Genomic DNA, 10,070 nt, shown 5'->3' with positions numbered 1-10,070 from the left:
TCAAATGGCCATGGAGCTGGGAACTTTGCGAATGGTTATACTGCAGTTGGGGATCTCTGGAGTGGCGGTGTCAGACTGACTGCTGACGGTTCAGTTGAGTAGTGTGTCTGGGCCGAGTCTGACAATTACGTCAATGGCGCAAATGTCGAAAAATGTAACAAACAAAAAACCCGTTAAGCGCAGAATGCCATCGCAATTTATAGCAGACTCATCGTCGGGATCTTTGTCATGGCATTTGATACACTCCGAATCAAATGGGTCACTTGGCTGGAACGCACTGGCTTGACACAATAGTTAACTCTCTGGACATGGTCTGCCTAAATGCTTTAAAACTACCTGCTTCTAATTTGTTACTTCCCTTTCTTTATAGATTTCCATTAACTTGGATATCTTACAATTCTCTGTACAATTTGTTTGTTATGTCATCTTTAGGATACTTTAATAATAATTTATATAACTTCGAACTAAAAAGGGTATTAAGTTTACGGCCAGCACTTTCAGCTGGCCCCTTTCTCTGGTTTTCCCTTCTGATTCATTGCAGATTCTAGTGAAACTTTAGTGCAATTGTTTTTTGCGTTTTGTGTGTTGTTTGGTTGTTTGTTGATGATGGCGATGGCAATGGCAACCAGTGAGCTGGGCAGACGATGCGTCTGCTGACTGTTGCCTTTTGGCGCTTTGCCTCTGCTTTCTGATTAACTCATTCATACATTCTGGCTTTCCAGAGAAAAATAAAACAAGTTAGTGCTGGTAGGGGGGGACTCGAGTGCTGGGGGATTCGAGTGGGTGTGGCATTGTTGAAAGCCTCCCACTTCTGCGCCCAGCCCTTGATTATGATTATTTTCATTTCAAAAAGTTGGCGGCGCAGAAAAAACCGCAGCCCAAGCACAATTCTCTGTGTAGTTGGGTAAAATATTTAAAGTGCGCCGCGATTTGGTGTAGTATTGCTAACCAAAACACACTCACACCCACAAAGGGGCACCAACACTTACGCGATTTGTGTGCCCTTTGTACAGTGGTACCTCTGTAACCCGAGATGTTTTGAGACAGAACAAGAAATGTAATCTGATTTAACCAGGTTAAGGACTCAGAAATAGTTTTCGAATACGGAGAACTTATTTACTAATTTAAATACCAATTTTTTTCACAAGGTGTCTTTACCCCCCATAATGGTCTAAAAATCCAAGAAAGTATCTTATGGATGCAATCTAAAATTGAACAGTCAACTTCAATGCCCTTCATTGTGAGGTTCCACTGTGGCTGGTGCGTGGATTTTGTTGTTTCTGCTGTTACTTGGCTCGTTTAACTGTGAGCAGCTCTGAATTGCAGCAGCCGGCATGCCGGTTTTTTCTACCATTTCTTTTTTCCCTACTGCAACTTTAATTGGACATGGGTTCTTGTTGTTGTTTTCGCTGCTGCTGCTGCTGGGGTTGGCAAACGTGTTTTATAATTTTGGCTAAATTTGGCATTCGTTTCCTACGCGACTTGCAGCGAGGTCAACTCTTTAGTTCGTTATCATTAGGTGCAAGTGTGTTTTGAGTGAAGAATTCAAACGACTGGATTTACTCACCTCCTGGCTGGTGACCTATGACCTTAGGGAGCAGGGGGTGGTGAAAGTGCTGGTGGCGGTGGTGGAAAGGACATCCCCTTTCGCACTGCTTGTTGTTGTTGCAAAATCGAAGCAAATTAAACGATAATTTGTTGTGAGCAAAGTAACACGAACACACACGCACACACAGAAACGCACACGCGAACGCACTGCACACAGATACACCAAACACTCCCTCTCTCTTTCTCGCCTCTCTCTCACTTTGTGTATTTTGTTTGTTCTGGCTTTGCTTTGGTTTTGCTTTTCTTTTGCTTCTGCCTCTGCTTCTGATTATGCTTTTACTTGGCGATGCAAGCGGCGCGACGTTGCAACATCGTTCACATTTCACATTTGCCCCAGCTGAATGCACTTGTATCTCGCTTTTGTTGCATTTCCTCTCTTGTTTTGACTGCGGCAGATGCGGCTCCGCCTTCTGCTTCTTCTTCTGCTGGTGCTGCTGCTTATCCTGTTTGTGCTCCCCCCTCCTTCTTAGCCTATCGCCGCGTTTGCTTCACACAGCTATCCTGCGTGGGCAAGGATGTCTTGCGCTGCGTTTTCCCTTCAGATCCTTTTCGGGCGAATGTTTCGAACACACACTCACAATTAATTCGGTATTTTCACGGCGATTCCGTTCGCGTCCGACACTCGACGCGATTTATTTTTCTCAATTTTTTCGACGGCCCAGCCGCATTTTACCATTTCAAGAACCAATCGAATCGAAACGCGCAGGGTGTTTGCTGCTGTTACAATGAAAATCCCCCAAATGCGCAACTGAATGTACTAAAAAATCCTGCAGTTCTGCCGAGCTCAAAAATGCGTTCGCTATCGATAACCGATTACTCTTTATCACTACGCTTTAAGCGGCAACTTTTAATCTAGGCTTAAAATGAGCTCCACCAGTTCAAAATGCTTAATATATGCAAAAGAGAAGGACTAGACAAGAATGAAATAATTCTATATCATTATATTAAGTCTCCGGTGCAAGCAGTGCTTTATGATTAGGGTGGCGAACTGCGCTAAACGAACTGAAACACGGCTAAGATGGTTTCAATCGGTATTTGAAATACCGTTATCAACATAGGAGTTGCAAAAAGTGAAAAGTTTAATTTGAATCATATAAATTATTATTTTTAAAGATTCTTAAAAGGTTAATCATCCAGATAATCTCCCAATAATTTGGTAAATTAAAATAGAAATGCGAAAGTAAGCACCATTTTGCCGCCCGATTTTAAAAGCTTGTGTTTAAGCTAGTAATACTAATTGCTTTTTGATGATAGGTTTAAATACTTAAGCATCCGACGACAGCAGTTTTTGCATTTAGTACATTGTGAACTTCAACGATATGAACATCCCACTTATGGTTGCTCGGATGTGGATTTTCGGTGCTCTGGTACACGGATTGATCACAACTCGCCACACAAACATGAAGTGCGAAGTTCAGGATGAATCCTTTGTTGAAGTAAAAGAGTGTCGATTGAAAGTCCTGGGTCGAGGCATTATCGGAGCTAACGTTTACTTGAAATTAAAAGTGCTGCCCGTGAAGACGGTGCAAGTTAATTTCAGTGTGTGGAAAAAATTATCCGGCTACCATCCATATCTATTTAATACCACCGTGAATTTCTGTCACATTTTAAAGCACCCGAATCCGTCAAATGTATTCTTCTACTTTTTTAGGGAAATTAGGCCCTACTCCAATGCCAATCACTCGTGTCCGATCAACGTGAGTTTGCTTCGAAATAGCTCATTTAATGGTTTTCTAATTGTTCTTTACCCAACAGCACGACATTATACTGAAGAATTTCGTTTTGAATGAGAAGATGTTCTCCCTTTTTCCGGTTCCCACGGGTAACTACATGTTTGCTATAAAAATGATGGCCAACGAAGCTTGGAGAGCAACTATTTTTTCGTATATGGATGTTACCGGTGACAAATCGTAGATTTTGTATTCAAACACGTAACATTTCCTTTTTAGCAATGACACCATCCATATTTTGTGTACTTACTAGGTGTAAAATTCTATTTTAGCAATGATTTAACCCGTTTTAGTTCGACCGTTAAAACTGTTGGAATTTAAACAAGTCTGTTTTCGACCTTTTTAAGTATCCCATATTGTCTGATATCAATCAGCATTTTAATTTTAAGGTAACAGACATGTTATATAAAAGTAAAAAAAAAAAATTTAAAAAAACACCGTTAACTACAGTGCACTGTCAGCAATTTTTGAGAGCTTTTCAATTATATGTTTCAGCAAATGCAAAACTTTCATTTTGTAAGATATACAACATGTTTAGCATCCGGTTGGTGATAAGAAGGATAGATACCCTGCTGCTCGTGCTTCTCTGTAAATGATAAGACACTCTGGCCGGGCTAAACAGTCTGTGTGTGAGCTTCGCGGGCTAAACAGCCATGATAACATTATTGCATCCGATTCTGAAGTGGCTATGCTTCTGCCTAATTGCAATAATCGTGATGCTCTGTCTTACAACCCAAAGGGCAAAAGTTAAATATATGAAAGTAGCGGAAGTGCCCACAGTTTCGAAAGAGACACGATCAGATGACTCAATAGCCGATTTTCTTCCTACTGAAGAAGAGCCAAAAGAGCCCGCTTATTTCGTGGAGTCCGCCAAGTGCAAGATCCCGTATGTGAATCCCTTTGACGCAGATGCCATGGCCGTTTTCCACCGCGAGCACTTCGAGACCTGTTCCAACGAAACCGCCCTGGTTACCCCGATCTATGACATCAAGCGTCAGCGATATATGCTATTCATCAATGAGTCACTCGCCTCCATCTTACTTAAGTCCACTGAGGAGGAGTACAATTGCTATTATCAAGAGATAACGCGGGACCGGGAGCACGACAGCTACGATAAGTAATGTAATCGACCGATTTTTTTCTTGGAACTAACTTCTTTATCACACGCTTCTTTATAACACGCGACAGGGTGGAGCGAAAGTACTTTACTCAGAACTACGTGGTGCCGCTCCATGTGCATGCCCTAATCCTGGCCTGCCATCGTCTTGGCAATGAGTCCGATGTTTTGCAGAGCGATGCGTACAGCCTCATCCAATACAGGCCACCGCCCAAAGGACTCTCACTGGATCCGGCCAAGAGGAAGCCAAGTGTCCTGATGTTCGGCATTGACAGCCTGTCGCGGATCAATTTGCGTAGAACCATGCCAAAGGTGTATAAGTACCTAACGACGGACGGGTGGTTCGAGCTGCAGGGATACAACAAGGTGGGTGTAAGGAACCGGATTAATAACCAAAGACTGAATATTATATAATGTGTAGATTGGCGACAACACCTTCCCCAACCTGCTGGCCATTTTGGCAGGCTACAATCCCGAGTCGGCCCTGCAGAAGGTGTGCAACTGGCACGAGGATGGGTGCCTGGATAGGACACCTTTTATATGGCACTACCTTCGGAATGCCAGCTACCTCACCGCCTACGCTGAGGATGAGAGTCAGATGAGTACGTTCAACTATATAAAACCGGGCTTCCTGGAGCAGCCCACCGACTTCTACCTCAGGCCACTGCAGAAGGCCATTGAATCGGGCCTGAACGTGTGGAAATGCAGTGACTGCTCACTGAGGTACTGCATCGGCCGGCGGATCACGAGCAGCTATGCCTACGACATGGCCAAAGATTTCGCCAATCGTTTCGTGGATGAGCAACCCATTTGGGGTCTGTTTTGGTCGAACAGCTTCAGCCACGACAGCTTTCAGCAGCCCTCGAAAATGGAGGACTATGTGCTTCAGTACCTGCTGGACTTCGAGGCAGATGGAGTGTTCAATCAGAGTATTATGGTGTTCCTCTCGGATCATGGGTCACGCTATGGCAGAATCATGTCCTTGCCCAGTGGATTCCTGGAATCGCGTCTACCCACGATGTTTATCTATCTGCCGCCTTGGTTCCGGGCTCAGTATCCGGAATACGCCGCGGCCCTTGCGCTAAATCAGAATCGACTCACCTCCAATTACGATCTGCACAACACCCTGAAGCACATCATCGAACTGGGCGGCACTCCAGATGGTCCTTTGCCCAAAGCGGCCGACTGTCCCAAGTGCCAGTCTCTGTTTTATCCCGTCGATGAGACGAGATCCTGTGAGGACGCAGGCATACCAGAGCACTTCTGCACCTGCGTGCCCTACAAAAGACTGTCTTACAATTGGGCCAATCGCATTGCCCCAAAGGTGATAGGTCGAATCAACGAGTATCTGGCCGAAAGGAATCTGACCGAGATATGCTCGGAACTGAAGCTCAGCTATATTCACGAGACAGAGATGAAAGTGGAGCTGGACCAGAACTTCCACGACGAGGTGCCACCTACCGAGGTGGCCACCTATCGCACCATGTTCAAGGTGAAGCAGAACTCCGCCGACTTCCGGGCTACCGTACTCTTTAACAATTTAACGGAAACCGTGGAGGTGGTGGTGCCCACTATCAGTCGGCTCGACAGCTACGAAAATGATTCGACATGTGTGACAGATAAAACTGATAAGATGTATTGCATTTGCAAGTGTGATATCAAAGATGATTAGAATAGTTGTTCACTACGTGTTTCACATTATGTAAAGATATTATGAAAGATATTACAATTACTTTAAGCTTTTTATTGTTTCCTTTACTTGCATAATAGGCATATGATTATATCATTCACCGTATTTCAAGGATCTCCTTAGAAAACACCCTTTAAATGTGGAACGTTTTTGTTAATAAACCCATCGGGCTGGCAGCAGAACGTAAAACCCGCACCACTGAGTTTCAGATCAGAGTCACATGGGATTTCCTGGCATATGGCTCCTGGGTTCGGCCTTTCAGTAGACCATCCGTCGTTGTAGGTTAATATTACCCACTTTTGACCGGAGGAATGGCTAACGACTTTGTACATCCACTCCGGAACCGGGATCTTGTCGCCGTTCAACAAGTACATCGGGGTCATGACACCAGCGTCACTTGCCAAGCTGTGCACTCCCAGTGCCCCGGTGACGACCTGCAGGACATCGAATCTATGCCTAGCCAGAAGTTTTTTCACCCAGAACTCGATCCTCTTCCAGTTACCGTTGTTAATGTTGGAATACTGGGGAACAACGTTTCTCAACTTGTTAGTCGCCTTCTGGAGCTGATCAAACGAGTAGTCACCGCTCGGTGCGAGGTGACCATGATGGAATGGATTGCTTGATGTTACCACATATTTTTGCCTCGGACCAAGAACTTCAACAAATCGATCCTGGATTCTGGAAACTTGGTAGGCAGCAGCGGCTCTTGCGGTCATCGCTCCATCGGACGTAAACGCTTTAGGCTGACGCTGAGCGGCTTGAAGATAGATTATGAAAACAGATTTTGAATTGAATGTTATCATTTTACATACAGTGTTTGCTGGGGTAAATCTTGTTGACGGCGAACTGCGCTGCGTAACTTACACTATCGTAACAACTACGATAGAGCTCCATAAACCTATCCTGCATCCTGTAACCCACACGGTACATGGTTTTAGGACAAGAGGTATCTGCTACTTGTTCAACAAGGGGCTTTAAAGGGTTTCTGCAGCCGGCTCTGGGAAATGGCCCATTGAATCTACCATTCGGCTGACAAACCAACTGTATAGGCGGTGTTGCATCATCGCAGACCAAATAAATTACACTCCTGGTGGCCACAATATCGCTGGTTAGGATATCAAAGACACCGGTGGTTGTGCTGAAGACTACGTAGTTGGACGTCAAAACGTTCATATCAATGTAACACATAGCCGTAGCATTTCCAAAAACTGAAATTTAAATTATGAAGTCACAAGTTCTGAACCCAAACAACTTGGATTACTCACAGAAAATGAGACTTATAATCAGCCGAAGAAAATTTGGATCGCGCATTTCAACAGTTCAAGCTTCGTTTCAAAACTGAGGATCGCCAAAAGCTTAGAACTGTTTTTATACCCACTCATTAAAGCTTATTAAATGAAGATCACTTTGGGATTCAAATTGTTGTATATAATAATTATGTATTTTTATTGATTCGCAATCCACCTTCTTTTAAACTAGTTACTCGGTAAAATGAGCTTTACCACATCTTTTAACTTTTCCATCAGTTAAGGCAGAGTATTCCAATTTCGGTCTGTTTGGATTTTTAGTTTTTCCTTATCGGTTAATTTCATAGCGTTTAACTTTTTTGATAAGCGGTTGGTGTTATACTACTTGTTTGGTTGTGGTTCATGTAATCTTTATTGTCTAATCAATTGCTATTAATAAGAAATCATCCAAGTCAATCAGCAAACACCAATCAAGTTGTGACTAACAACGATTATCTTGTATTTCCACTTGGGAATGGGGACATGGTCATGTTATACCGGTAAATGGCTACCATTTGAGTTGTAGATGCACTCGAAGAACCCAAAACCCTCACTATGAGGGGAATGAGATCGAAATCACTGACCTCACAACCTCATAAAATGCATTGCGCAACGATGGATCAGCAAGTTCTCAAGTGGCAAAGTAAATTGCAAACGTAATTAGCTCTGCCAGTTCCTAGAACTGAAAGTAATCTTGTCCATTGATTGCATCTAGTAAATTTACTCACAGGCACAAACACTTTAGTCCGATCATCTTCACAGGCGCGGCTTTCAGATGGAACTGCGGATCGAGATTAGAGCTGACCAACCAATGGTGCTCATGCTAGAGCTTTCCTAATCTCTCTGGTTCTCAAAAATCCAGACATTCATGAAGGCGCCTCGCAGGTCATCGGTGATAAGCTGCGGGGTTACCTTGCCGTGGGCTTTCCTAGGTTCAAAGGGCGGCTGGCAGGGTGGAGCACCATCCCCATTCGAGCTCACCTCTTTCTGCGAGCTCCTTTCAGTCGGTCTTATCTGCGCTTATCATCGCGTGGGTTGTTTACCTGCACAAGCGCACGTTTAATAACAAAGGAGTCGTCCTTCCCATTCCCTGCCCGCACATCCAGCTGCATCCGATGAACTTTATGTGGCTTGCATTTTGTCAGCAGCACTCATAAAAACCTATCTAAAATTGAATCTAAGGTGCAGCAGAGAATAATAAAATATGATTCCGCACTTGAAACCGTTCGTCGGGCGCAATCATTAAGCAGGATTTTATCATGTGATGGGGCCCGAGTTTACGTGACTTCAGTGGCAGAATGTTGAGCTTCTGGTAATTTCCAAATTGAAAGCAAGGTTCTTTCTTGAGTGACAAACTGTCACTGGAATGCATCGATTGAAATATATTTATTGAATTAAAGTGCAAAAGTGGTGGCATTGCAGCAGTATGTCCAGCCAGCGGCTGCCACACTCTCCAGGGTCATGGGGCAGGTGATGCTGGTGCAGAAAGCTGGAGCCGGAGGTCGAGTTCTGGCAAAGATGTTGTTCAGTGTGATGAACACACTGTGCGGCGCATTCGAGGAGGTGCGCACCACCTTGTACAGCCACAGGGGCATTATGTTCTTGGTGCCGGCGCCCAGGATAATGCGACGCTGGCGATTCCGATTGTCGGCAAGGAACAGATCACCATTGGTCCCGGTCTTGATTCTCAGCGATCCGCCGGCACTTATGCGAGTGCGAATCCACCTCTCGATGGTCTCCCAATTGCGATCGTTGATGCTTTTGAACATGGGCGCCACATTCACATACTTGAAGGTGGCGCACATCTGGTCGCCGTAGAGATAGTCACCCGATGGCGTCAGATGACCACGATTGATGACCACGTCTCTATCGTTGGGAATATACCTCTGGGTATTGCCGAAGATGGTGCGGAATGCACGGAAAATGTTGCGGGGCAGAAAACTTTGGGTATCGGCCTCGCTGAGCACACCATCCCTGGAGAAATCCGCACAAGGACGTTGGGGGACTGTAACGTGAAGGAAATATATCCATTGCATTCTATGCTAAGAACCAGAAAGTGTTAGCTTACAGAAGGTCTTGTGGTACACGGAGTGGGTAGTGAACCTGGCCCGCACTCCATTGCGATCGTAGCAGGCGCGATAGAGCTCCAAACGCCGATTGTTGATGGTATAGCCCACGGAGTACATGGTGGCTGGACAGGAGGTATCCGTAACAGCCAAGGCCGTGGCAGCCAGTGGTCTCTGGCAGCGCATTGGGAATGGCCTGCTGAAGTTGTTGTGCGTCCGCTGGCAGGTCGTCTGGACGATGTCGTTGGGCTGGCAGATCATGTGGAGCACCTCGTTGGTGCGGACCCTCTGCAGGCGCTTCAGTTCGTACTGTCCAGCGGCATTGCGGTTCGTGAAGATCCTATTGGTGCCCTCGATCATTGCCCTGGAGAGCGGACAGTCAGCCTGGGACAGGAGCACTGGAATGGCAAAGGCATTGTAGAAGGATTCCTTATTGATGTTTATACCATTTAGAGCCGGCAGGATATAAGTGAGTGATATTTATGTGTCCTTACCCGATCCCAGTAAAATGGTAACAACTAGCAGCGGTTGTGGCGCTTCCATGTTGCTTGTTGATCAATAAGTTGAGCCACC

The 10,070-nt window shown here is 45.1% G+C and overlaps 5 protein-coding genes across 5 annotated transcripts in view; 2 read left to right on the top strand and 3 right to left on the bottom strand.

Moving 5' to 3' along the window:
- The window catches only part of LOC6538158 (ankyrin repeat domain-containing protein 50), a 29,053-nt gene extending 26,719 nt beyond the window's left edge, over window positions 1-2,334 (bottom strand). Inside the window, exon 1 of the mRNA XM_002098656.3 lies at window positions 1,568-2,334. The gene's annotated coding sequence lies outside the window, so the exon portion shown is untranslated. The remainder of the gene's footprint in view (window positions 1-1,567) is intronic.
- A 576-nt stretch (window positions 2,335-2,910) lies between these two features.
- LOC120321802 lies at window positions 2,911-3,563 on the top strand. The gene is made up of 2 exons (XM_039375728.1): window positions 2,911-3,305; window positions 3,364-3,563. Exons 1-2 carry the CDS (start codon window positions 2,928-2,930, stop codon window positions 3,520-3,522), a joined length of 537 nt encoding a protein of 178 aa, XP_039231662.1. The 5' UTR covers window positions 2,911-2,927; the 3' UTR covers window positions 3,523-3,563.
- A 392-nt stretch (window positions 3,564-3,955) lies between these two features.
- On the top strand, window positions 3,956-6,193 carry LOC6538156. Its single transcript, XM_002098654.4, has 3 exons — window positions 3,956-4,455; window positions 4,527-4,821; window positions 4,877-6,193. The coding sequence occupies exons 1-3, from the start codon at window positions 3,992-3,994 to the stop codon at window positions 6,125-6,127; spliced, it is 2,010 nt and encodes a 669-aa protein (XP_002098690.2). The 5' UTR covers window positions 3,956-3,991; the 3' UTR covers window positions 6,128-6,193.
- Window positions 6,179-8,197, bottom strand: LOC6538155. The gene is made up of 3 exons (XM_002098653.4): window positions 7,411-8,197; window positions 6,958-7,353; window positions 6,179-6,902 (listed from the first exon to the last, which is right to left on the bottom strand). Exons 1-3 carry the CDS (start codon window positions 7,454-7,456, stop codon window positions 6,265-6,267), a joined length of 1,080 nt encoding a protein of 359 aa, XP_002098689.2. The 5' UTR covers window positions 7,457-8,197; the 3' UTR covers window positions 6,179-6,264.
- A 608-nt stretch (window positions 8,198-8,805) lies between these two features.
- Window positions 8,806-9,869, bottom strand: LOC6538154. Its single transcript, XM_002098652.2, has 2 exons — window positions 9,500-9,869; window positions 8,806-9,436 (listed from the first exon to the last, which is right to left on the bottom strand). The coding sequence occupies exons 1-2, from the start codon at window positions 9,855-9,857 to the stop codon at window positions 8,826-8,828; spliced, it is 969 nt and encodes a 322-aa protein (XP_002098688.2). The 5' UTR covers window positions 9,858-9,869; the 3' UTR covers window positions 8,806-8,825.
- Window positions 9,870-10,070: the final 201 nt, after the last annotated feature.

This window comes from Drosophila yakuba, chromosome 3R (genome assembly GCF_016746365.2).
Source record: "Drosophila yakuba strain Tai18E2 chromosome 3R, Prin_Dyak_Tai18E2_2.1, whole genome shotgun sequence".
NCBI classification, from domain to species: domain Eukaryota; kingdom Metazoa; phylum Arthropoda; class Insecta; order Diptera; family Drosophilidae; genus Drosophila; species Drosophila yakuba.
This window is presented reverse-complemented; position numbering and strand designations above follow the sequence as displayed.